At 48.1% G+C, this 26,579-nt stretch overlaps 10 protein-coding genes across 10 annotated transcripts; 4 read left to right on the top strand and 6 right to left on the bottom strand.

The window, feature by feature from the left end:
- Positions 1 to 672: 672 nt before the first annotated feature.
- CTRU02_215166 (uncharacterized protein) lies at positions 673 to 3,048 on the top strand (the record flags this gene model as incomplete). The annotated part of the gene is made up of 2 exons (XM_036732455.1): positions 673 to 2,469; positions 2,545 to 3,048. 2 exons carry the CDS (start codon positions 673 to 675, stop codon positions 3,046 to 3,048), a joined length of 2,301 nt encoding a protein of 766 aa, XP_036575812.1.
- A 1,880-nt stretch (positions 3,049 to 4,928) lies between these two features.
- Positions 4,929 to 6,063, bottom strand: CTRU02_215167 (uncharacterized protein; the record flags this gene model as incomplete). Its single annotated transcript, XM_070206388.1, has 4 exons — positions 4,929 to 5,352; positions 5,416 to 5,490; positions 5,548 to 5,781; positions 5,852 to 6,063. 4 exons carry the CDS (start codon positions 6,061 to 6,063, stop codon positions 4,929 to 4,931), a joined length of 945 nt encoding a protein of 314 aa, XP_070059947.1.
- Positions 6,064 to 7,901: 1,838 nt separating this feature from the next.
- CTRU02_215168 (transesterase) lies at positions 7,902 to 8,879 on the top strand (the record flags this gene model as incomplete). The annotated part of the gene is made up of 4 exons (XM_036732457.2): positions 7,902 to 7,982; positions 8,036 to 8,119; positions 8,171 to 8,611; positions 8,754 to 8,879. The coding sequence occupies 4 exons, from the start codon at positions 7,902 to 7,904 to the stop codon at positions 8,877 to 8,879; spliced, it is 732 nt and encodes a 243-aa protein (XP_036575814.2).
- Positions 8,880 to 9,090: 211 nt separating this feature from the next.
- CTRU02_215169 (transposase) lies at positions 9,091 to 10,176 on the bottom strand (the record flags this gene model as incomplete). Its single annotated transcript, XM_036732458.2, has 1 exon — positions 9,091 to 10,176. The coding sequence occupies one exon, from the start codon at positions 10,174 to 10,176 to the stop codon at positions 9,091 to 9,093; it is 1,086 nt and encodes a 361-aa protein (XP_036575815.2).
- A 39-nt stretch (positions 10,177 to 10,215) lies between these two features.
- Positions 10,216 to 10,722, bottom strand: CTRU02_215170 (transposase; the record flags this gene model as incomplete). The annotated part of the gene is made up of 1 exon (XM_070206389.1): positions 10,216 to 10,722. One exon carries the CDS (start codon positions 10,720 to 10,722, stop codon positions 10,216 to 10,218), a length of 507 nt encoding a protein of 168 aa, XP_070059948.1.
- Positions 10,723 to 12,157: 1,435 nt separating this feature from the next.
- CTRU02_215171 (uncharacterized protein) lies at positions 12,158 to 13,666 on the bottom strand (the record flags this gene model as incomplete). The annotated part of the gene is made up of 5 exons (XM_070206390.1): positions 12,158 to 12,356; positions 12,410 to 12,497; positions 12,557 to 12,710; positions 13,013 to 13,099; positions 13,577 to 13,666. The coding sequence occupies 5 exons, from the start codon at positions 13,664 to 13,666 to the stop codon at positions 12,158 to 12,160; spliced, it is 618 nt and encodes a 205-aa protein (XP_070059949.1).
- A 719-nt stretch (positions 13,667 to 14,385) lies between these two features.
- Positions 14,386 to 14,616, bottom strand: CTRU02_215172 (uncharacterized protein; the record flags this gene model as incomplete). Its single annotated transcript, XM_070206391.1, has 1 exon — positions 14,386 to 14,616. One exon carries the CDS (start codon positions 14,614 to 14,616, stop codon positions 14,386 to 14,388), a length of 231 nt encoding a protein of 76 aa, XP_070059950.1.
- Positions 14,617 to 17,543: 2,927 nt separating this feature from the next.
- Positions 17,544 to 19,251, bottom strand: CTRU02_215173 (uncharacterized protein; the record flags this gene model as incomplete). Its single annotated transcript, XM_036732462.1, has 3 exons — positions 17,544 to 18,174; positions 18,252 to 18,517; positions 18,595 to 19,251. The coding sequence occupies 3 exons, from the start codon at positions 19,249 to 19,251 to the stop codon at positions 17,544 to 17,546; spliced, it is 1,554 nt and encodes a 517-aa protein (XP_036575819.1).
- A 1,061-nt stretch (positions 19,252 to 20,312) lies between these two features.
- Positions 20,313 to 21,854, top strand: CTRU02_215174 (Solute carrier family 40 member 1; the record flags this gene model as incomplete). Its single annotated transcript, XM_036732463.1, has 2 exons — positions 20,313 to 21,575; positions 21,648 to 21,854. The coding sequence occupies 2 exons, from the start codon at positions 20,313 to 20,315 to the stop codon at positions 21,852 to 21,854; spliced, it is 1,470 nt and encodes a 489-aa protein (XP_036575820.1).
- Positions 21,855 to 24,987: 3,133 nt separating this feature from the next.
- Positions 24,988 to 25,488, top strand: CTRU02_215175 (reverse transcriptase domain protein; the record flags this gene model as incomplete). The annotated part of the gene is made up of 2 exons (XM_070206392.1): positions 24,988 to 25,126; positions 25,181 to 25,488. 2 exons carry the CDS (start codon positions 24,988 to 24,990, stop codon positions 25,486 to 25,488), a joined length of 447 nt encoding a protein of 148 aa, XP_070059951.1.
- Positions 25,489 to 26,579: the final 1,091 nt, after the last annotated feature.

Raw genomic sequence — 26,579 nt, forward strand, 5'->3', positions numbered from 1 at the left:
CAAAATCAGAAACGCACAGTGTCTTTTATCATTTTGATGCGAATTGTTCAGTGGGAGGGTGTGAGGAGAAGTGCTAGAATTCCTTGGCGGCTGCTGATGCGTCACTTGCTTTTCTCTCCCTTTCTTTCTTTCTTTCTTTCTTAAGAGGCGCCAGTTACTGTTTGCCGTAGTGGTGGCCTGCTGACATAATTCGGAGCACAAACTGGTGTCCAACACAGATGTATCTTGGACATCACATAATCTACCCACAACATCAAGATCAACGCTCGTTTTCTTTGGTTGCCTAGACATCAGCGGCTGGATTTCTGGCATAGTATCTAAATACACTATGGCCCATACTTTCTAAAAAGTCACAACTTTTTGCGCAACTAAACAGCGCATCGTTGTCCCTTCATCCTTATGCTGTACCCACTAAAGGTAGCAAAGGGGTGGCCTATCCGGGTTCGCGGCTCTTTGTCGCACCTGCCTGTGTTGGTGTTTCCGTTTCCTCCTCGTATGGGGAAGGTCCAGCATGAGTAAGGTCCACAGTCCGCGCCTTGCCTCGTGTTCCTTCCCAACAACACTGTCAGAAAATTATTAGCCCAACTTCCGACCTCCCACTCTGACCTCAAACATCTCACTTCTGAGAGATCATCATCTTGCAGCCTTTTCTTCCCAAGACATTCCAAGGCCATGGTATCACAGCTTCGGAAGCGAAACCTCCAACGCCAGACCTCTATCTCCTATCGTCCAGTCAGGAGCGCCAAAACTGATTCACTCGCTTCTGATAACTCCAGCGACGACGACGACAACAGCTCTGAGCCAGATCTCTTTTCGAGACTCAACAAATTCGCTTCAGAGGTCCAAACACAGTGTGACCAGTTCTATGATCGGTTAAAGGCGCTCGAAAAAGACGTCGCCAAGTCATCGGAATCTTCTATTTGTGCTGACCCAAGCGACGTCCGCCGTTTGCTGCCTGTCAGTCTGGTCCGCATTTTCATTCCCACGTTGCCGACTCCAGCCTTCACAATCAAGAGTAACATCAAAAGCATAAGGGGTAAGCTTGACAAGACCGCACAGGCATGGGATGTCGATCCAATCCACGTGTTGTTCGGTATCGTGTTCGATGAAGCAAAACAGGGCCAAAAGTTCTTTGTAGCTCTCCACGACTTCGCCAAAATCATTCAAGATTACCAGAAAGCAATCGACCTATTGTGTGAGCAGGCTCGCATTCGACGCAACGGGGCCTCAAAGGCAAGAAACGTTTTCGGCATCCAGCTGGGAGACGTTGTAGCCGCCATCGCTGCCGTCAAGCCCGAAGACACTGCTCGCAAGCCAACAAGAAAGGACACGGCCGCAGCCACCACGTCAGAAGAAGCCGAGGCGACCGATATCATCCATCCTGTGGAGCAAGAGCAGCCTCTTACTGCGCCAACAACGCCTGGTAGCTCGCAAGCAGATCAATCCTTTGAGTCCCCCGAACTCCCACGGGAGTCGTCTCGCAATCCATCCCGCAGTCCATCCGTCGACATTTCGGAAGATCTCGAGCTCGAAGACTTAATCCACAACAGCCTAGAGTCTTCGAACGTTTCGCCACCTCCTCCCTGCCAGTCGATTCAAGACGAAGATCAAGGGGTCACCGACTGCAATCATAGAGATATCCCAGCAGACCAAGAGACATTTCCAGCCGACCAAGAGCCTGAAGGCTCTTTCTGGGGCAATTTCGACGACGGAGATTCCGAGCAAGGCTCCCCCTCGTGCAGCCAGAACACAGTCTTGGCAGAAGAGGACGTTGACCATCAGCACAGCGAGGATCTGCCGAACCCCCACACTGACAACACCCGTAACGATCCTTCCTTGTCTCCGCCCGACGATTCTTTCGTGTACGTGAAGCTTTCGACTCTGAAACACGGAAGCGCTAAACACTGTACGATGACGGAGTGCGACGAAAGACCAAGGGGGCAGAAGAGAACGCGAGAGGCCTGCGAACTGGAACGAATCGCATCTCTGACAGGAAAGAACACTATCGTGAGAAGCGATTTGTTGAACCAAGCTTTGGAAGACGTGTTCAAGTTGCTGGCCCCTCACGTGTTCTTTGTGGGCCACGAAGTTGTCAAGTCGATGGTCGCAGGGCCTAGCCGACGCGAGACTCTACGACTCATTTCTCACGATGTTTGGAAGAGCGATTACACGTTTCTGTTGTTTGAATTCGAGGAGAGTCAATTCGGCTTGGTTGTAGTCACATGTGCAAGTCAGAAGGCTCAGAGAATCCAGCTTTTCGACCCAAACTCCTCACCGAGCCACATCGAAACCGTAACTTGCACCATTAACGCGTTCTTAAAGCACATCCTACCGACCACCCTCCCCAAAAAGCGTGACATTCGCAAATGCGGGATGCCTATCACCGACAGAGCTGAGGACAATGGCATCATCATTTTCGCCGCGGCCATGTGCCTTATCCCCAGCAACCACCTCCCACCAAAGCTCCATGTGGGATTATGGCGACGAGTTCTCACTTCAGTTCTCGGCGTGGATGTAAAGGACTAGTTGTCCTTGTGTTCACAGGAGGTTTTCAAACCTGCCATCATACCCTACCGTCCGCCCGCCCTTGGGGGTGAAAATATCGCACCCAGGACCGGGGTTGACCAGCTTGGAGCTGCCCGCGACGATATGGACACCTGGTTCGAGAACCAGAAACATCGCATCCAAAATTCGATAAGAGAACAGTCGGAATGCGCCGAGGCCATCCTTGGCACCGTAACACTTATCGACGAGTCACTTGATTATTTAATCAGAAATGCCCATTCTATCATCGGCTGCCTTGAAGTACAATTGGAAACGACAGCCGCTCTGAACAACCTTGAACACGAAGACTCCGAGGGCGATGTCCCCGTGGACATCTTCATGAATAAGCTAACCGCCGACATGGAGCAGATGAAGGAGACGCTTGAGCGCGTACAGAGCACCGAACAAGGTATCCAGAAACTCTATGAACGGGTGAAGAGATTTCAGGAAGGTGTAGAAAAAGAAAAAGAGGCTTTCAAACGAAGGTTCGGCTCAGATACATAGCTATGGCTTTGGTGGAGATATTTCGGCGTTAGGGACGAGAAAGGCTTGTCATGGGGTTGGAGGAATAAAGCTATCTTGCTTGATGAGTTATGTTTTATTGAGTCTGTTATCGGTCGGAAGTTGTTTTGTCGGATTAGCTTTGGGTTGACAGACTTACTTGTGGTAATCCAAGTTTACATTCAGCCTCAATCATGTTGTTGGTACATTGCGCGCGTCAAAACAGAACTTCGATTAGGCCTGTTGCTACATGCGTTCATGCTTGCCTGTATGCTAGCATGGATACCTTTGGCTCACAATTCCATCCCACGCCAGATACGCATTGCGCGAGTGTGTCACCGTAACAGAGATGTCTTGGAATTAATGAAGGTATTCGGAGTAGTCTGGTAACCGCTGGCATACATACATCAGAGGATTCTGAGGCACACTCGCGTAAGGGGGTAGTGATTAGGTCAGGCTTGGCTACCGCTCAGTCGCCAAACGGAGCAGAACAAAAAATGCCGATGAGAATATAAGAAAACGCCATTTAATTCATGCGACTACAGTAGCTAGTCCATCTACATGACGCACTTTCGTCTCTACTCTATCAGAGAGGTATGAGCAGCCCCAGGCGATGGGCCGGGAGCTTCGGGGGCGTCTCCGGCATCTACTGGTGGGGCACCGCCGGGGTACTGCCGGGAACCACGATAATGAGGTAAGCGATAAAAGGAGAGCGACCACACATGTAGAAAACCAGAGGGGACAAATTCGAATGGCAGTACCGTCCAACCCCCTACCTGTGCATTGTTAGCTCTATTGTTCCACACGACAACCCAGTCCAACAGTCATCAACAGAAGCTATTGGATCTATTGCTTTGAGCAGGAGGTAACTAAGGCGAGGCTAGGGTGAGGGATAGGGGAAGAACAGAATAGTCTCAATATTCCCAACTACCTAGTCCAGTCGTTGGTCGGATGTGGCGTCATTCCAGGCCTACTATGCAAGGATGTACTTTTGCCTCGTTCAGTGTTCGTACCATCTACTTCCCAGGACATGCCCAGCATTTGACCGCCAAGGAGCCAATCTTGGTACCCACCCCGGATCCGTATGGCTCTTCACCGATACTTGTTTCGTGTTGGGTCAGCCTCCTCTGCAGCTTTTTGTCCTTGGTATGCGTTTTGACCGTGTTCTTGATGAGGCTTTTATCCTGTTAGTAGTAACGTCCTTGGTGATGCTGCGGAAGATGATAGGTACATCGATGATAGTAAGGTAATGGGCCTAATAGTAGGCTATCTACTCCGTAAGGTCTTAAATGCTATCCCTAATTCGCACAGACGCTAGCAACTCTTAGTTTGACTAATAGAGATTATATGCTCTCGAACAGGGGTCTGTAAATCCAGGGCATTTATCAACATGGGTCTGAGATAATGATTATAAATATACGTAACTATTCGGCGAAAGTCTGCCTAAACGAGACATATAAACTTAAGGTGGTGAAAGTAGACCTACAGTCGCTAGTCGGTTACTGTGGGTCACGGGCGCTAAGATGTCGGCGTAAACTTAATTTAGCCGTAAACCCTAGTGCAACAATCAGGTTAGTTAGTGTAAGACAAAAGGTTGGATGCTTAAAAAGCCGTCGTCATGATCCCTATCAGTATCCAAGCATCTGTGAATATGGAGTTGACTCGCTTTTCTGTACCCAAGAGTTCTTCAGAACATCGGAGTCGCTAAAAAGATGCGGATTGAACAAAAGCACAGGATTAGGAAGAGCGAGATTCACATTTGCTTGATATATAATATCTGTATAGTATTTCAAGTGATATGTTTCTCGATTGGTAAGTAGATTATGACAAGTTCCTATGATGGGTATCTTAATGCCATACAATCGTATTTGATAATCACATCCTCAAAACATATCGTCCTCCAAGTACTTTGCAATAGAAAGGGGCAAATCCCTGTATGCCTCAATTTTCTCCTCAACAATGAGATGATGTAAAGTCGCTTTCTGATAACCTGGGACGTCCCAGACATCTGAGGATAGCATTTTCATCAGTTCTCCCGTTCCCCAAATTTTGCGGTAAAACCAGGCAGGGGCCACCAATTCTCCAGCCCGAATGCCATCCTCAAAAGCCTTCTGCACCTTCTCTCGACTGTGGGTAAACACTTCCGGTTCGGCGCCATTCTTTTGTGTCATAGCGGCGGCAATTTCATCCCCTGTAGGAGCGAGCTCAGATAAGGTGATAGTGCGGTTCTGGATTTGGGATATGTCGTTTGACGTAAAGATTGATGCATATCCAGCCCCTACATAATCTCTCGTACTATAAATAGTTAACAAACGTTCAGTCCGAGTAAATTGAAGAAATACGTTGCTGGTAAGGGATTTAAGTACTTACGTCATGTTTGCCTTTTCCTGGGCTGAGTTAATTGTGTGCACAATTCTATTTCGACCAAGGTCAACCCCCATTGCACTAGTAGGTTAAGAAGAATTAGCTGTCAGACGAGTTTAAAAGGGTGATGGGTATTACCAGCAACCGAGAGTGAACTCCGCAAAATTTCCAATCAAGATTCTGGTCATGGGAATGCCAGCATCTCGAACTGCTCGCTGCAGATCGTCCTTTTGCTTAATGATAGGAATAAGGTTTCCTTCTTCGCCATATTGAAGACCTAGATCAGAGGGCACGAAGAGCTTTACATTGGTCCTTGGTATGGCTTTGACGAAGCCGTGCTCCTTATCTACATCCCTGTCTCCCACCAGTGACCTATTAGAAGTATATTATTAGCTCAAGCCGTCAAGCCGGCCATTCGTCTTTAAAATCGTTGGAAACTTACAATACTATGTCAATAGACTGGAGTGCTTTCACTAAAGCATCTTCGTCAAAGACATCAACCTCAATCTTAGGAACACCTGCAGGAATATTGGAAGTATCTGACTCTGCACGATGCAGAACGGTGATGGCGGCCCCGGAGTCAATTAGGGCGGCAACAATTCGGGCTGTTGCCCAGCCACGATGGCCATAGACAGCAATTCGGTTCAGGGACATCTTTTTTATGAAAAATAGTAAGAAAAACAAGAAAACTTTCTTATAACATTCGAAAGATTGTTATGCTTCTTCACAGTATGCACAAAGGACAAGGTGCGATGAGGTGCCATATCTTTTATACTTGCTCTCATTCATTTGTAGCAGTTACAATCATCGATGTTCAAAATTCTTTCATGCTGGTACGTACTGCCACCCCCACACCAACCTTTCCATCAGTCTAATATTAACCCGTTAGTGTGTCAGGCACATGAGTCACGCGGCGGCCTAACTCTCTTACAGCAACTCATGCTTGACTAGCGTAGCTTTACTTTTCTCTCGCCTGATCGTCTTGCCTGCAGACATGCCCTGTGTACTACATGTTCATGTCTGTCTTTATAATGGCCTCCATACCAATCACCCAGCGCCACGGATGATCGAGATAACGCAATTGGCAGCTAGTTGGCTATCCCATCGACCGCGGCATGACCCCATTTTCGCTAAGGGAGGGGTAAAGCTAATCAAGGCATAAATGGCTGCTAGATTTGTTAACTTATGTACTTAATATTTCAGTATAGAATGTTTCTAGTAAAAATCTAGTGTACTAGAAGTACTCGCCACTTCTTATGGAACCTGACATTTAGAGGCAAATGTTATGTTTTCTATGTATCTAGTGTAATGCGGAGTAAAAATGGCTTTAAAAGTGGAAACTTGAGGACTTGGCGAAAATGGAGTCAAGCCGCGGTCGATGGGATATCAAGCAGTCCGACAATATGACGAAAGATTTTCAAGTTCTGGGATTGCTTCGGTATGTAAAAGGCAGCACACAGCCTGTGTGCACCCAGCTGGCCTCTCAATTGACAATGCCAGCATAACCTATAGTACAAAAAGGCGATATACATATTAACCAAACCGATGCTGGCCCACAATCGTTCCGGTTTCCTCCGTCTTATGCTCTCCAGTAGATGAATTCACGGTGTTGTTAAGATACAGTACGTCCTTACCACCAGATGAATCACAACTCGGTTCTACTATTGTTCCCCACCGTGAATACGTGTATCTAGATGTAACAGGGATTACAAGCTCCTTGGTCCATCTAAGCTAAACTTCGGCCGCAAGGTTTATGGGATCTCACTTTCAGGCCAGGCTGTGATTCATTTGTTGCTACGTAATACTATCATATTCAGCCACTTTAAAAATCTACATCGATTATGAGTCATAGCTAGTAAACTTACCTACCAACGGCAAAGGGTGGACTGTAGACAGAGACGTTTGTGAACTTATTAATTGAATATAAATACAGCCCTTTTGTCTTCGTATGGATGTATTAAACCATATTTTCAGGGCGCTTAGACTCAGATGGCAACTTAGGGGTTATTTTGTTTCTGCCATGGATTCCATCAACAAAAGAGTGAAGAACTATCTAGACCGACATGGATTGCCCCTTCAACGAGTTGCTCTTGATGCCGTAAGTCGAGATGGTAAGCCTAGTCTCTCAACTATCATAAGCTGTCGCTAAGAGTATCTAGGAGCCCTGTAGTATGCGAATTCATTTGGCGGCCACGTGAGTGAGAACGAAAATGACGTCTATTGGATCGCTTCTGCCACGAAGTTTATCGTTAATATCGCAGTTATGCAATATGTGGAGAAAGGTTTGTTGAACCTTGACGGCGACATCTCTACTATTCTGCCCGAGTGGAAAAATCCTGTAATTTGACAGGTTTCACCAACAATAACGAGCCTCAATTTCAAGCGTCGGAGCGACCTATTATTCTTCGGTACGTTCCTCTAAAACAATACTGCCTAAACTGCTAGGTGTACTGATAGCTTCCGAAAGACACCTCTTAACACACTCAAGCGGAATGGCCTATGCCTTTGTGCATGACCTAGCGGCCAAGTACCATACACTAAAGGGAGTCCCGCTTGTGTATCAGAAGACCATTGTAGGTCTTTGATCTATCGAGAATACTCACCGAGGTCTAATCGGATTCCTTAGCGAGATTCATTCCCAATTTTTCTAGTATCCCAACCTGGAGAGCAGTTCATTTACAGCCCAGGTATTGATTGGGCTGGCTTGATGGTGAGTTTGATTTGCATGCATTTGGTTTTGTAGCTGACTTACAGTGAGAAGGTCGAGCCTGTCACTGGTATGAAGCTCAGTAAATTCATGAGGAAGAACATATTCGAGCCTGTGTCAGCCCACGACGTGACATTCCATCTCGAGCAACGAGAAGACCTTCGGGCACGCCGAGTAACGCTATGGGAGAGAGATATGACCGACTTGAAAGAGGTGACTGATTTCTGGTGGCCCGACCCTGCTATTGATGACATTGGAGGTGGGGGTATCTACACCACTGTTCATGATCTTTTAAAGATATATCTTGGAGTCTTACAGGGCAAGCTACTTCACTCTACAACTCTCAAAGTTATGTTCAGTCCACAGTTGGAGAGTCGTAAGGGACTGGATGTACCGGAGATTTACAATGTCAACAGTCGCAACGCGATTTACAATTCCATTCCCAACGACATTCCAAGCGACTTTGGAATTGGAGGATTGGTTAATACTGAGAAGGTATCCGGTAGGCGCAGCGAATATTCGCTGACTTGGTCCGGAATGCGGAATTGTTACTGAGTGAGTTCTTGTTACAGACTTGCATGCCAGTTTTTCTGTCACAAACTTCTTACGGTGCGGATCGTTGCTGAAACAGTCGTAGTGGCTTGACATTAACAAGGGAATTGCGGGTGTGTATCTTTCCCAGCTTCTTCCTACTGGTGACGAGAAGGCTATCGAACTTTTGACTGAATTTGAGAAGGCGGTCTACTTAATTTTAGAGGAATAAACTATACAGAAATATTTTAATATTTATGTTTAGAAAATAAATATCTTTCATATCCTAATTTACATGTCTGTGACCTACGCCCAACCCGTAATTGCTTCCTAACTATAATGTATGTAAATCTTATATAACGTCGCACACCCACTTCTCGCACACCCCCACATTTCGCACACCCATAAATTGGGTCATCATGAGGTATTCATCAACTTCATAACTATAAGTCTGATTCGTCTCCTGCAACTGTGATACTATCGCCAGTTTTAATAGGTAATTCAGGCTCGCTAGATTCATCTGAGCTATCCTCAATTTCGCCAGCCTCAATTTGGGCTTTGTGAATTGCCTCAATGTTGGCAAACTTCGAATTTGGGCTCATTTGGACCTTACGCCGCTTCCGTACCATTCCAGCCTCAACTTCTGCTTCCAACATTGCAATCTTCTTCTCTGCTGTAGCCAATTGATAGTCCTTTTCATCAAATCCCTTTTGAACCTTCCGAAACAACAGTCGCTGCGTTTGCTGATCTTTATCCAACTTGCTGAATAAGCTAAGTTGATCATATAGATCAACTGTCTTCTTGGGCGTTGACCAGGCTACTATGGATGTAGCAGATGCCCAGTTTTCGTCTTTTCCACCATCAGAGGCCCTCATAGGCGTAGAATAGCCTGGCTTTGAGGGCTTGGAAGCATTCTCAAGCAGTAGAGGGCTCATGAGCGGTCGAGCTATCGAAATGGGCCATAGTCCTGTTGCTTTCCAGCCGCTTCTGATATTCTTGCTTGAAAATGCCATCTGGCGTGCTTTTCCATAGCAGGTAAGAAAGTTCCGTTTGCCTACAACTGTAGAATCGTTGTGTTGAATGAGGTATCCAAGCTCTTTTCGATAGGTCGCCTTGAGAGGCCCAAAGACTGCTTGGTCTAGAGGTTGGAGAACGTGGGATGTATGTGGCGGTAGGAAAAGGAGATATATCTTGTGTTTATAACAGAGATACATAAATTCTGTTGTTTCATGACTGCCATGACCGTCTAGGATCAATAGTCTCTGCTCAGAGGGATGATCAGGCTTAGTCAGAGGGATAAAGATGTTCTCAAGCCATTCCACAGCTGTAGAGTCTGAAGTCCAGCCATTCTCAGTTGCTGTGAACTTCCAACCACTGTAAATATCACGTTTATGGATATCAAGAGGAAACCATTGTTGTTGAACCGATTTCCCTCGATAAATAACAAGTGGAGGAAGCGCCTGACCAGTTGCAGAGACACACTCAAGCATAGTTGTCCAAGCCCGAGACCCAGGCTGTTTTTTTCGCATTGATGAGCTTTCTGATGATCCCAGTACTAAGCCATTTGATCATCTGCCTTCTAGGATACCAGTTTCATCCATGTTATAGCGATGATGTGGTTTGATCGCCTTGATCTCTGGAAGGGCGAGTTGTTGAAACCATTGCCTGATTACATTAGTTGAGGCCCCATTGACACGCTTAGAATCGATGGCTCTAGCTCTATGAACCTTGATTGATGGATTTCTCTTAATAAAGAACTGAATCCAGTTTCTCCCAAGTGGCTGGGTAGTGCCTCTGATGTCTAGGATTCGCTGGGCAAATTCCTTGAGTTGTTGATGTGTTGGCGGCAGCCCTAACGCCGCCTGGATACGCACCCATTCAGCTAAGTGACTTTCCTGTGCTGGAGATAGCTTCTGGAAGCTAGAGAAAGCTACATTTCTTGCCTGTGAACCCTTTAATCGAGACTGGAGGGTTGATGGTGGAATTCCAGCATCATGAGCTGCCTTTCGGACACTCTGCCCACTTGCAACTGCATTGAGAGCTTGATTGACTTCTGTTTCCGTATACTGGCCCATTAAGCGTATAAGAGTAACTATTCAAAGAATTATAATAATCGCTGTAAAAGTGGTGAAGATATTAAAGAATGTTGAAGAGGGTAAAATTCTACATGAGCGATTTATGGGTGTGCGAAATGTGGGGGTGTGCGAGAAGTGGGTGTGCGACGTTAAGTAACTAAAAGAATAGTAAGAAAACAACTTTTTATAAAATAAAAGAATATGAATAAATCACACATAGTTTAAAAAAAACGTAATGATTTTAAATAAGCGCTTTATTAAAACCAGCTAATCATAGTAAGATGTGTTAGTAGAAGTTGAGGCTGCGAGTACTATCCATAGTACCATAGTCGAGGTAGTAACCCTAATAGCTAAAAGAATTTGCCCTCGTCCGCCAATATTAACGTTGCCGTCATGCATAATACCTGGACGTCGAATTCCTGCGTTACTACGCCCAGCTTGCGGAGTTTGGGTCGGAACGACCGTGTACCTTCGAGTACGATGTAGCACTCGTCCATCATCACGCGGTCCAGTGCTTGTCGTGTCTCGAGCCTGCGACGAATCCCGGAACCCCTTGGTGACGGCGAACTCGGGCGTGACGAAGAAAATAGAGGCTGCTTGGTTGTTCTTGTAGCTGATCCAGACGTGCGATTTGATGGCGGATACCTTGCAAAGCGCCTCCAAGTCCTTCCGTGGTGCCGTCAGTGGTGTGATGATGAAAATGCTGTCTGCCCAGCAGATCGCCGGCAGCATGAATGACAAGCTCTTGCCGCCATCCATGCCCAAGACCTACACAACTGGGCTGTGCCCGTTGACGATGGCCCTGATCACGTCCCACTGGTTTACGCTGAATGTAGCTACTTCGTTGCCCGTCATCTGCTGCAGCCGATCTACTATGTCTACCTGCCGGAGCCTGGCGAAGCGGCCCAGTCGGACCTCGAGTCGGACGAAGTCGTAGAGCTAGACTTTCTGCTTCGAGCTGCTGCTGCAGCCGATCTCCGCCTCTCGTCCCGGCTGGCCCCCAAGCATATGCAGGCCGCTCGTAGAACTGCTCGAATGTCCGCCTATACGTGCGCACGTGGCCGGTCGTCGGTACGTCTACGACCCAACCCAGCCGCCTCTCCCGGCACGCCGCGATGTGCCTAAATACCTAACCGTCTCCTTCCCTTAGCTATACGTTACGGTCGTCGCATAAAAACGTAAAGTCGTCGCGCGTCTCGCTATAGCCGTCTTTAATCGATGCCTATTAGATACGGGATAGCAATACGTAAAGAAGCTCCCCTAACTAGCTATAGTATCCTTCTAGGATGTTATACTTGCCTCCGCCTATCATACAGTCTGTAACTATCGTTCGCTGCGATAGTAGCAGCCTAGCCTTATTGACGCCGCCGCAGAGCATGTTCGATAGCTTGTCCATAGTGAACCTTACGCGCCGATACGATACGCGTTCACCTACCTAGTCGATTGCGCTAGTAGCCGGTGTGTTGTACTGAATGTGCATCCCGTACGTCCGTGTGTCGAGAATCCAGTCCATCGGCGTCGGCTCGGCCTCAGGGGCCCCGGACGTACGGGTCATAAACCTCCATACCATCCTTGGTATATAAGCATAGGGACCCTGTACGCTTTCGTCGGCCGTCTCCTCGCTCATATGGTGGCTAGACGTGTAACGTCGTCTAGCCTCTCCGTCCATGTCCTAAAAACAACCAACATGCGTGCGACATTGATAATGACTGAGTACTTAGTCGTGTAGTCCGTGATGTCGCCCCAGCCGCCATCGGCCCGGATGCCAGTGACTGCTAACCGCTCACAAAAGCGTTGTCTTGATGCCCTTTCCTGAGCTGGTGGTTGAACATACTGGCGAGCATGTTCAGCGCTGCCTGCCGGAGTGCGTCTGACGGCGCCTCACCATCCCTGCACACGGCGTCCTCGACCAACTGCTCGAACTCGTCCCATGTATAGCACTGCCTCTCCTTAAGCCGGTACAACGACCTCTTGTCATCCGGGAACTTCTGTGTCCGGGACCACACGTACAATAAGACCCTTCAGACGTCTTTGTACCACGCCCAGTGTCCTCCTCCATACGATTAGTAAACGGTCTGATCGGCTTGACGTGGGCTTCCTTCCGGTGGACCTCAAACAAAATCGCGTGGCCGACCTTGTTGGGTTTCAGCATGGCCCTTACCTGCTCAAAGACCTCATTGAACTAAGTCTACATCACCTGCAACACATCCTCCTCGGCCGCCCGAATCGGGGCCATGGTTTCGCAGGGCTGGCTGATGAGTAATCCGCCTAGATGCTCTGCCCACCCTACCCGCTGGAGCCATATGTTCGGCTCCAGCTTGTCGTTGGCTGCGCGAATGAGATCATTATGGCTTGCCCTAACCTGCTCTTTGTGGTCCTGCTACAGTCGACAAAGAGTCTGACCTTGTACCTAACTAGGCAAATAGCAATCAGACTAGAAAATGTATAAAAGAGTGGCTCGACGTAGCAAGAGGGTGTGTTCGGTAAGCGTTGACACTGTCTACCATCGCAGACCTTGTTTTGGTTCTTTGCTTTTCTGCTATATCGATATCAACTAGTTCTTGAATTGACGTATAGTGATTCATCATCGTCGATAGTAACTGGTTACTAGTCGCATCCCGCCAAGAACTTCGCGGAACTCGTCATCATTTCTCTCTGGTCTCATCACAAATGCCGTCTCCTCCATGAGGAAGCCAGCTCCGACAAATGTTAGCGGAAGCTTGTTGTATGCTATCACAGGGCCCTTGAGCCTTCCATGGACTCGCGTAGCCTTAATCTCATCAAAAAGGGGCTCATTCTCCTTGCCCTCCTTAGGCTGGACCGTCTATCGGTCAGAGTTTACGGCTATTCATACGCCAGTGACCACCGAGACGTGAAGGACGCTCAAGATAACCATGGCGTTGAGATAGAACGTTGGCGTGTTGTCTTCGTACGTGACTCCCATGTTGAACAGAAAGTATTGCGTGTCTTTCTTGAAAGGCATCACCTGCTTTGGCGTGCTGCTTGCTGGCTGAATCGCGTTTCGCCTTTTCCTATTCTTGAGCTCCAAGTCGGAAACATCATCAGGGTTAAAAACGTCACTGTAGTCTGTCGTCTACCTGCTGAGACCGGCTCTTGGTGTGGGTTGGGGACTGTGCATCAGCGTTACTACCCGCAGCCGAGGCGGTACTGACTGACGCTGTGGTTCTCGGGGCATCAGTGTTAGTCGGTGATGGAGTAGCCAGAACTGGAGATGAAGTAAACCAGGATGTCTTTGTCATTGTCAACTTTCTCAAGCCATCTAGGGTCAGAATCGGAGCCCCAAGTCTCCATCTCCTTCACATTGTGACTTGGAGTTGTCCCGCAGCTTGTTTCTGCTGGCCTTGCCCGATCGTCTCCCATACGTTGGCACGGAACTTGCTGCATTTATATACTCGTCTAACGGTGGCTTGGGCACGTCCGGGTCGTCGGCATTCGCTGGCAGCTGCTTTGTCGAGTCATCGTCTAGCTTAGGCCCAAATACTTTCCATTGTTGGCGTTAGCCTCATCAGTTTTTGGCTTGCTGTCCGTACTGGCATCTGCGTCCTTCGGTCTGATCACATTGGCCGCTATCTTGGGCGTGACGACAGCATAATTAAGCGTGACGCGGGTTTTGTTGTTCTCATCCACACCTATGATAAAGCTTTACACCCCCGCCTCGATGACTGCGTCCTTGTTCGCCATATCCCTCTCGTCCATGAACCTGTGGCAGTTGATCTTCTTAATCTTGAGCTGCGTGAGCGCCGTATTGGCAAGCGCCAGATCTGCTACCTTGAGACACAGCATCTTAGTCACCTCGCTAGCGTACGGCTTCGGTAGAATGTCGACGACGTAGGCAAAAAACATCTCATGAATCGGTATCTTGAGCTTGTCCATGGGCTGTAAGTCTAACTTTGGGAGCTTGGGCAGTACTGCTTCAGCACGTATTTTGTGTGTGGACTTTTGACTCTGAAATTAGACTTCACATGGCAATGAAGGCCATCTTGGTGCCGTTCATAATAAAGGAGCCCATAACGCATAGTATTTGCGCTTTCGTTGCGGCGTCTCTCACTCTCCGCACCGAAACTTTAACATCGCCGATCTTGACGTGATGCAGGAACGCCGGCGGCGATACTGGGAGGAAGTGAAAGGTAAGCGGAGATACTAGCAGTAGGATGTACGGAGGTGACATGGCGTTCTCGGGCGACGTCTGTAGGTTATGGACGCTTTAGGGAGAGTGTCGCGAGAGCCGAATTGCCAACGTGACCAGCGGCTGCCATCACCCAATGGTTGGTTATGCCGTGGGATTTGAGTATGTCTGAATGACCAAGCGAACGCTTGGCTTCAGTCAGAACAAGAAGCTCGAGAAAGAATCCAACACACGTCGATAAAGGCTCAAGCACCGGCTGTAATGGTTAATGTGATGTTGGATAAGAACCTCAACCGGGCACGCCTTGCTCTTCTGCTTTTTCTGCTTTTAAAAGGCCTATGTAGTCGTTCACCATGCTCTATGTGGCGATGATGTATGACTTTTTGTGTGTTCTTGGCTGGCTCAAGTTCTTCGGGTGTTGTGTAAAATAGGATTCATACATGTGTTTGGAATGAAAGTCAGAATGATGTATCTGGTTTGCATAATCAAGAATTCGTCTGTCTCTCCAACCATGAGTAGCAAGGTCTTGCTGAACATTCAAATATTCACTCGATACTAGATCCCAAAATCCGTCTATCCGTGTTGCATATAGCCTCTTCTAATTGAAGACTTTTACCTGGCCCATTAGCATAAATCTTTAATAGTGGTCTGCGAGAAAGGAGACTGATAAAGTATAAGAAAAGAAAGACAAGGTAGCAATAACACAAAGATGGCGTTCATACGCCGTCGACTAGACGCTGTACGCATGCATAGCGTAGTAGGCCACATCTATCGTAGGTTTGCTTTAAGTAGAAGGGAAACGACACGACAGAGTGGCACAGCGAGGCCAAACAGGAACAGAAAAGGGACAGGAGATACACGTGGGCTACAATTCTACGGCGGATGTTCACAGAGAGTCCACGGGTCCATTGTCAAGTCACAAATCGCGGTCGGCGGTTCGGTTTGTCCGAACTCGCTTGGGATCAGCATTATCACCCTAGACACGGACGAAGTAGGCACGGATGAAGCATTGGGTAAGATTAGCAAGGCTAGCATCTTCCTCTTCGTCAAGTACCTTTCTGTTTATTCATTACAGTGCGTAGCAACAAGGGCTCTCCGGTCTAGTCTCATATGCTTGAAATATCCAAGACTTCGTACGTAAGGGTGCGGGGTACATGGGAGGTTCAGATATAGCTAAACGAGGTAGAATAGAGGTGGAAATGAGGACTGCGAGTTGCGAGCGAGGGTAACGGCTTCTTTGAAAATTCTCCTCGCACAGATATAGGAGATGGTGTGTCGCAGCGGTTGGTTAGTGTCGATGATGCAACTTGACGCCGGAGGGGAGAGAGAGAGACCGCGTTCTTAACAGCTGAATCTGGTCAACGTCCCGCGATCCGCTGTGTCCGGCCGGTTGTGACCTACATCAGCACGCGTTCATGCAGCTCCACATTGTATCGCCAGTGCGATCTCGCGGCCTTGTCGATAAGACGCCGGGAGGCTGGGAGCTGTAGATAGATAAAGGCGATGCCGGTCTGTTATGTCGTAGATGCGGGTTCACGATCTCTATCACAGGAGAGACGACAAGGGCGGCCCCTCGGCAGCAAGGACAGTCATCTCACGAACGGATGCAAACACTTCAGGCGGATTTGGTTTGAGAGAGTGTAACAGAGACAAGCCAAAGTACCAAGCTTTACACTCAATAGCTTCTCATACTAAATATTGATGCGCTGAACCTGTTCCGGCTTCATATCTTGTCCTACAAATTGTGATGCCTCATTTGTACTCCTCCGAGACCACATGACTGACCCATCTCATCATCTCGTCGTAAGGTCTACAGAAAGAAGCTGTTGCCAATGGTACGCCAGAACCCTGCAGGCTCACCACGTCAAGCAGTTGGTGCAGACAGAAAAACACTCCTCCCCCGGTTCTATGTGATCTATCCTGGGGCTTGAGCAGAATATACATGGCGCTAAGATCCAATTACCTTGAAGCGTATGGTGCAAGGTTCACTTAGCTACCAACATCGCCTCTCAGCCAACATCCCTAAGAACTGCTGTCACAAGACGGCTACGCCTGACAAAAGGTAATGACATATTCACATCTCGCGGCCCGGCATAAAACCCTGGAGCTTGTTCCAAGTACCGCCTCCGTTGCCTCCTTCATGACTGGAGAAAAGTGGGCGTCGGAAGGGTGCCTGGAGGTTCTCAGATATCCCCCAAGACTGCGTCCACGGCAACAACCATATAGATACTCTGTTGGATGGGTTCGATGAAGACGGGGGAAAACGGCTAGGACCACGAGGTCCGCAGCGATTGATTTAGCGGCTGCCTTCGACGATCGGTAAGAGCCGTTCCGATCCCCAATCGAGGAGCAAAAGACCTACCCACGTGGGAAGCGAGGCCTCCCGGCGCCTACGGTTCGTGTTGGTGCTTTCCACTTCAAAGACCAGCACTAAGCAACGCAGTCAGAGCTCAAAATCCTCTTGGGAGGCCCCGTTTTCAGGAGAGTTGATTCGGCGCACTACGGCACGGCACGACGCGACATAATTTGGTCCATAACACCATACTCATGGTAAGTTCTTTCCGGCCTTCTGTTTGACGTCTCTTTTCTGTGGTTTCGACCGTACCTTCAACGTCGTTTGATGCCGACGTATACAGAAGATCATCGCCTAGCCACAGCACGACAACAAGGCTCATCAGCCCGGAACGTGGCTGTCATTCTGGCCAAGGACATTGCGCTGGAACCAAGGCCAATACTGGTCCTCGACCCAGCGTCCTAGTAGTTGCAGGACAGCCACGATCTTGTAGACCCCCTCGGTGGACTGCGTGGAGCCGATGAGCACCTTCTCCCATCGCCGAGTATATCCGTCTGCTGCCGCTCTGGTAATGGCGATGAAGTACCACTCGTGTCCTTGCACAATGACGCCGGGGAGGAAGGCCAGTCCCGTGGCCGCTGCTGGCGAGGGTCTAGCGGCGCCAGGGGAGGGGGAAGGCGGAGCATTGAAGGCAGCTACGTCGCCGTCCAGGGCTTGCGCGCGGGCGACCATGTCGTCAAGAGCATCCCACTGGGCAATCAGCCAGGCGGACATTTGGTTCACGGCTTCAGTCCACTTGTCCCCTGGCGTCTTAGTCTCGATGGAGATGGCGATGGGACGACGGAGGAGCGGCGGATAATCGGTATGGTTAACGGACTGAAAAGGTGATAGCAACGCGGCCGCGGTAAGACGGGGCGACTCCCGGTTCACAAAGACGCAAAAGTCCACCTTCTTATTGTGGTGCGATACTTTGCTGCCTCGGGCGTAGTTGGGATGGATCTGGACGCCGGTGCTGCATTTTGTCAGAACAAACGCTATCGAGGAGGAGGTAGAGGGAAGGAGGGCATGTAGGGACTTTCGTGGACTTACACGCTGCAGAAGCCTAGGCTGCTGGAATGTCCGAAGGCGGCGAAGAGGATCTGATGGTGGACGGCGCAATTCCATTGGCTTTCGAAATGCTGGAATTCGTAGCAGTCATCAGCGTTTGACCATATCCTCTTCACCTCGGACACGGAAGGCGTCGGGCCTAGGCTGTGGCGATCAGAGGTGGAAGACGACAAGGAGTCGGTAAAAGATCGGTCCTCGACCCATCTGAACACTCGACGATTTGCTCTGGCCTCTTCTTGAACAGATTCCTGGGCGCGAAACAGTCAGCAACGGATGTCACTGGGGGCTTAGAACGTGAAAGGCACGGATTGCTTGCAAGTCTAACCTTGGCAGTATGTGAAATAATGGCCGCGCCGCTCGCGAGTTTGTCAATGCCGGTTACGATTGCGTCGAGAGCCTCGGGCGGGTCGACGGGACCTCCGAAGCTCGTAGGACGAATGGCATCCTCCATGACCATGAGCATGCTTTGTTTTCGAGGGCTTGACCGCCGAGAGCGCTTCTTGCTCTTACTGGGCGAGGATCGGAAAGAGAGGGCAGTATCGCTTTGGGCGCTGCTAGCCAAGGACGCTGACGTTAAACTGTCGGCGTCGTAAGACGACAACTGGGTATTGTCTCGTGAGTCTTGTACGTGAGAGGTGGCAACCGTACGGAGGACCCTTGGGGTCGGATCAGCGTCCATGTCTTCGAGGTGGTGGTCGACACGGGCTCGTTTGGGGTTGGGGGAAGTTCCATCGACGGGGCTACCCGGTATATGTGCGATGTCGCCGTCTTCAGTATTTGCGGTGGCCATGTAGTGCTTTCTCTGGCAGGACTCGACGCTGTTCGGAGGCGAAAGGAGACGGCGGCCGACCGTGTCTTGTTTGGCAAGGGATGAACGTCGTCCTTTGCGCGGGTTCACGACGTTGTTGCAGGGCACCGAGGTGGGGATAGTCGACGCTTGCAATCCAGAGATCCAGGTCAGGATGCGGTCGTGAGGTTCCATTCGATGGACAAGACTCGGGCAATTGTGGCAGATAAAGACAGATGAAATGGATGTAAATCGATCTTGGGTGTTGTAATGTGGGGAGTTTTGGCCAACGAGTAATTGCTTCGATGACGTTGATCGTCGCGACTTTCTTCAAAATCAATCAACGCGATACGGAAGGCGTTGCTAGGGAAACGGGCAGGAGCTCTCAATTAGGCGAATCAGCCACACACGGCTTGACGAATGTGTGGCGCTGTGGCGTTGTGGCTAGTCCGCCGGCGGGACTTCCAGCGGCTTGTGGCCTGTCCCACTTCTTTTTGTTTCTCACCAAAGTGGGAGGTTGTTGCACTTGGGTGCGGTTAAAATAGGGCGTAAGCTCGATGCCTCTCTTTCTAATTAATCCATCTTATCCTCCTCTTCATAGAGAAATTCTAAGAAAGTATACTACCTATCTTCTGATTAATCAAAGGAATAAGTCGGATAATATTGGGTGAGTTCCTCCTGAAGTGTGTTAACCCATCCGTAGGATGCTATTAGTGTTTACCCGGTGTTCCGCCGGTTTGCTTATGTAAGTCAGAGTCTGAAACCAAGAGATGATTGATTACATGATTAGCCGATGATGTCCGGGGTAGCAGAATCTCTGCTTGCTGGTCCGATTTTGTAAGTCCATGCGCAATCGCTAGGATACTGAAGCATTCTGACGGCTGCCATTTTGTTCCGTAACAAAGGTGATTCCTAGGGTTAGCTAGGCGCATATACTCCGCCCTGGGCACTTAGTTGTAAAGGGTTGCTTTTTGAAGAGTGTCGCATTCCTAGGGCAACACTCCAAACCATGGCACAGGAACGGAGCGGGTCGGCGTTAAACATGCTCAAACCTGCTCTGCGACCCCGGCACATACTTGAATTGCAGATTCTCCAATGGCGCGAGTAATACGTCCGTGGCCGCGTCTGCCTGAGCACTAACGATGTGTGCCAGATAACCAACGTGCTTCTACTCATTGTCAGCCGAGAAGCAATACCTTACTTGGTCTGTACAGAAACGTAGCCCAGTCTAGCCAACCGCACTTGTATCGGCCGTCATGACCAACCACTTCCGGCTGCCCGGCCGGCACACCAGGCAGGAGCAGCCGCTTCATTCTCTTCGGTGGACTCAGGAATCTGCCGGGTTCAAGGAGCCCGTCCGGACATTTTTTCTGGTCCAGCTACTCTCGACGTGGTGCATCCGCATCTCCGACTTCAGCTTGGTCCTCTTCCTCGCAGAGGCGATTCCAGGCACGCTGCTCTACATTTCCTTCTATGGCCTGGCCAGGTCGCTGGCCGCCTTACTTCTCTCCTCAGAGGTTGCTAGGACCACAAGAAACCTGAGCCGCCTAAGAGCGCTTCAGCTGGCCATTGCTTGTCAACGGATCTCCGTCGCGACGTCGTGTCTGCTCTTCATTTTGCTTCCCGCCTTCTCTGCCAAGGCATTGCTTGTGCGCAACATGATCTTCGGTGTCTTGGTATTTCTATCTTGCGCTGAGAAACTCGGCTCGATCTCTACTACGGTGACGATAGAACGTGACTGGGTTATCGTCGTCGCAAGAATAACAGGGCTATCCAGACATTCACTCAATGCTTCTTTACGCAGAATTGAACTTTTCAGCAAGCTTGCATCACCCTTGGTTATCTCTTTCTTGAGTTTGCGGTCTATGCAGGCTGCCATTTGGGTAGTTCTCGTATCGAATCTTGGCTCTATGCTTCTTGAGTTTCGCGCAACAAGTCGCATGTGGGTTTCGGTACCAGAACTAGCTCTCTATGCCTTCAATTCGATACCGCTGGATGAGACTCACGAGACTTTAGAGGATGAACGAGAGGAGATGGAATTTCACACCGAAACAATCTCAAGCGATCGCATTGACGAGCAGCCTTTGGGCAGCAGCAAGTGGTGGTTACTAAGCGCAATTTATCCTTGGAGGGCATATTTCAGATCTCCAGTCTTCCTGGCGTCCTTCTCCAACGCCATCCTGTACTGCACTGTACTCTTCTTCGGCGGGCAGACTGTAACCTATCTTGTGAGCACCGGTTTCTCATGGTTTGAGATCGCTGCCTTACGGATCGCTTCTACTGTTGCAGAACTGATCGGGACAGTCATATCGCCAGCGATTATGGTCAAACTCGGACCGGTCAGGGCTGGCATGTGGTTCATGATATGGCAGGTCGTCTGCATCGCTGCGTTCGCCGGTAAAGTCCTCACTGCCGACATGAGGACCAAGACTGCCGGTATTCTCTTGGCGATTGGAATTACCCTCAAGAGAATCGGTATTTGTGGTTCGGAACTCGCAATACAATTCATTGTGCAAGAGGTAGTAGATTTCTAAACCTATGGACTGAGCGCACTGCCGTATGAAATGAACTAGTACTCACACCATTGATAGTCAGTACCCGCAACGCAGAGAGCGCAGTTTTCTTCCAGCGAAATGGCTTCTCAGAGTTTCTTCGAGGTCTTGTCGTTTGGAACCACAGCAGTCTTTTCTACCGCGCAAGACTTTAATTACCCTGTTCTGATAAGCTACGCAGGCATCATTGCATCCATGGTGTGTTACACCGCGTTCGCGAGAAATACTCGACATTCCATTCTATAATAACCGGGGATAGTTATGGGAAGGGTATACGCTTCGCATGCGAAGCAAGCTACGGCTGTCTTTTATAAAGTTCTAGGCCTAGTCAAGGTAGTATTAGACTAGAGAGTATATAATAACAAACGCAATACTATAAAGACTACTAAACTATTAGCTTATACTGATTAATTAAGAATTTAAAATATACTATCTTTTTAAATTTATAAACTAAAATAGTTAGAGTAGCTTATAAGTATATAAAAGAAGTTTTTTTAACAAAATGTAATTCTAGTTTCTAAAGTAATATACTATTTATTATTTAGTCAAGTTTTAAAATAAAATAAAAAATAGTAAAACTCTTTACTAATATTTCTAGTTACTTTTAAAAGACTATAAAAAAAAGATTTAGATCTATATTATATTACCTTATTAAAGAATTATTATTAGTAACTCTAATAAATTTTAGTATAAAAAGTCTCTAAGCTTAGGGTTACCTCTAAATCTATTTAAATATTAATATTCTTTACCTAGTATTTTACTATTCTACTTATATAAAAATATAATATTAATGTTGGAATAACGATAATCACATGACCGTACGACAAGGCTGTCACAGGCAAAGGGGTGTATAGGTGGCATGACTAGCACCTGTAACACCTAAATGTCTGAGGAAGGGATCATGGTTTATTACCTGTCATGCACGACTCGTGTCTAGGTATGGACAGAGATATATCTGTTCGTACGGAAGGCAACATCTAGTTAGGAAAGGTAATCACGGAAAATAGAATCTTTGGTTCACCCTACATTTATGACAGTACGATCGTACAGAGAGCCCATTCAACAATTAATAACTAAGCTACAAGTCTAGATTATCTAAATATTAAGAGAATAAATAATAGAAATTTAAAAATTATACTTTAAGTAATAAATACGTTTAAAATACTTTTTAAACATTATAAGATTTATATTTAAATACTATTTATAGTTTATAGGTTAGACATAATTAGTACTATACTATAATTTAATAGTTCAAAGTCTATTAATATATTATAACTTTCATAGTATATTAATAGAATTATTAAACTACTTAAACTTTATTATAACTATTTATAATTATTATAACTAAATTAAGTATTCTTATTTAGAACAAGTACCTTACATCTAGTATTCTTCTTATAAAAATAATAGATTTACTACTTCTAACTAGTTAGTAAATATACTATAATATAATAATAATATATATATAGTAACTATATAATTAATATACTAGTAATATACTATTATTTTTATCTTTTAATTTAAATTAGAGAGTATCTATTTATTATAGTAATATAAGTTACTACTCTATGCGCGGACTATATATATAGGCTATGAAGGGTAGTATAATAAATTATTCTAGGCTAACTGTTACGACCCGTTGGACATGGTCGCCAACACGACCCCGCCTGGATCCCGGCGGCTAACGCAGGGCATATGTAACCCAGCCGACAGGTGTAACCAGGGATCCTCGGAACGGAAGAACTATGGACAAGTCACGTGGCCTCGGGGATAACGCGGGGTAGGGACAACCCGGGCTGGATATGTTGGATATGGAAAAAAAAAACATCAACAACAGCGAGAACGAAATTTTTGAAAATCGGAGCAAAAACGGCCCCAAATACGCGTGCTCGCGGCCACAGAGCCCCCTTCGATGCAATGCCATCCTCGGCCTTGATTCTACGTCCCAAAGGGGCCCAAGATGGCCGCAGAGCACGCCCCGACTACAATGAAAAACTTGAGAGCAAGCCGCAAAATACGACATATCAATAGACAACACTGTTACCACCACCACAGGCGAGCCACAAGCCGCTACACGAAGCACTAAGACTGCGCCCAAACAATCAACTTCAACACAACAGCCGCCGACAGGTTTTGGGTCACCTGTCACCCCCGACAAAGTTTGCAACGTCCCACAACGACGAAGATGAGTCCGACAGAACAGTATCACCTTCCGCACGGAGAAAGCACCAGGCATTAGGCATGCTACGATCGATGCCACACAATACTACAGACCACAGACAGACTGGTCCCCTGTCGCCCCTTTTGCGAAGAAGGATTGGTGTCCCTTCAACGCGCGACAATGTCTGCGGAATCTGTGCGGGAGCTCTCATACCCAGTAATCGAACATGTCGGAGTCAGTGGAGCATTGTGCTTCGTGGAAGACCCTTGGGCCAATGTGGTGGAGGGCAATAGTGGTCAACAGGCAAGAAACAAGAGGCCACATAGGAACCCGGCAGGAGGCAACAAAGAATTTACAGATGCAACTGAGAAAACGGCACATACAAGTCCGGGAGGATACGGACAAAACAAAGAGACAAAGCTGAGCGCTGGGGGGAGACTGTAGGTACAAAGAACCAGATACGGTGCTACCAGCACCAACTGAACCGAAGCAGGAGGACGCAAAACAAGCATTCTAGAGAGCAACACAAAAGCGAGAAAGCAGACAGGAGAGCAACACACTTCTTCAACAGAGGGCACAAACACACAGAATAGAGAACATAGTGGGGAGCTTGGGGATAGCTGGCCCTGATGCAACATCAGGGCGAAGTGGGGCGTCGCTGTTCATTGTCGACGCTTCGGCTACCTGCCAAACCCCGCTTTCCGGGCATAGCTGCTGGCATAAGAGCGGCTTCATAACCGAGTAGGAATAAATCAATCAATCAATCATATGTTGGATATGTCAGATATCCAACCGATCCCCGGATATGTTGGATATGTCAAATATCCAACCGATTCCCGGATATGTTGGATATGTCAAATATCCAACATAGCCAAGATAAGGAGGACCGTTCAGGACTTGTATATAGGATGGACTCGAGCCGGGCTCGAGGACAGACTTCCATAGCTCTTCAGCAATCAACTTTGTAATTACCCTAACCGGTACTTTCAGCTATACCTAAGTGACGACTACTCTACGACTCTTGTTGAGGCCTTGACTGATCACCAAGACCTTTGAAGATCTACGATCTATTCGACCAGGACCACGGAACGACTGTTACTACTCTCAATCCCTGGCTTACTGTTAACACAAACCCACTGTCAGTTAGCTGGCCGTAACACTTTGATTGCTCCTGTTCAGTAAGTCACCTTTTGAGAACTACTAAACAGTATAGACAAGATGTCTTCTCGCGCTTCTGCCAAATCACCCACTCCAGGATCCTCATCCTCTTCGCGCAACCAGCCTCAGAGCCTCGCGCAGGAGCCCGCCAACACTGAGGACTTCGACATGCCGGACCTCAAGTACGACTCCGATGGAGATGGCTCTTTCACCAAGGAAAGCTACGATAAGCTCCGACGCATAATCCAGAAACAAGAAGCCGAGACAAAAGACATGCAGAAAATCGTCAACGAAAACCGACAAGCAATAGAAAACCTCAACGAGCAACTCCAGCACGCTGGACAGGCCTACAAGAAGCTGGAAGAAGACATCAAGGGGGACGCCAACCTCCGGAAGATCCAGGAACTCCAGGGGGAAATCACCACCCTCCGGGCCGCCGCTAACATCGTCACCACGCCTGTCCACGGAGGACGACAAAAGCTCAAGCTCAGTGCGCCTGTCACCTACGACGGAACCCCCGGGACCCTCAAAGGATTCCTGATTCAGGTCAAAAACTACTAGAACTTTTACTATGGAGATTTTACTAACGAAACCGAAAAAGTAGTACACGCAGCCACCTACCTCCGAGGAAAGGCCCTCAAGTGGTTTGAACCAATCCAGGAAGAATACCTCAAATGCGAGACCCTCGACGAGTGCACTACCGAGACCCGCGACATCTACGCTAATTTTAAAGGATTCGAGGATGCGCTCAGGTCACTCTTCCAAGACCCCGACGAAAAGCGACAAGCCGAACGAGATCTGGCATAACTTAAGCAGACTAAGTCCGCCAAAGACTACTCCGCCAATTTCCGACAACTTAGCGTTCAACTCGACCTCACCGAGGAAACCAAGATCTTCATGTTCTATCAAGGACTAAAGGACGAAGTCAAGGACGAGATCATCAAGATTGATCGACCTGACGACTTTCTCCAGTACGCCGAACTCGCCATCAAAATCGACAACCGGCTTTTCGAACGACGAAAGGAAAGAGGCGAAAAACGACAAAACCCTAACTCAGGACGCAAGTACCAGTGGCAGCCTCAGCACCAGTTCAACAACCAGCGAAACGACAATAGACCCCGCAACAACTGGAACAACCCCCGACAAAGTACTGCCTATGGTCACCACAGTGGACCAATGGACCTTAGTGCTACACAGAGAAACGACAAAAAGAACGACAGTTGGAAGAAAGACAGACAGTGCTATAACTGCCAGAAGATTGGATACCTAGCATACGAATGCAGGTCACCCAAGAAGGAACGCTTCCAACCGGTACCAGAGAAACGACAAGCGAGTATCGCTACGAAGACGATCCCTCATGAACAACTTAATTAGACCACCTGCTTCGATGACAACTGCCATATCCACTCTAGCAGTAAGGAACACGCAGGATGGTACCCCCAGAAACCTTAAGAACGATCTGGTTACGACACTACTAACGTACCTAAACGGACCCTCGCTGCGGGATATAGAAGCAACAGCAAAATCGAGCGCAAGACAATCGAACGGCTCGACAGTATGAACGACAACGAGGAATTAGAATAAGACAATCAGCGAAGGCTGAGCCTCCTCTACGCAGGACGACAAGCCCACCTGCAGCGGATTCAACAGGA

This window comes from Colletotrichum truncatum (genome assembly GCF_014235925.2).
Source record: "Colletotrichum truncatum strain CMES1059 chromosome Unknown Contig_0013, whole genome shotgun sequence".
Lineage (NCBI taxonomy): Eukaryota > Fungi > Ascomycota > Sordariomycetes > Glomerellales > Glomerellaceae > Colletotrichum > Colletotrichum truncatum.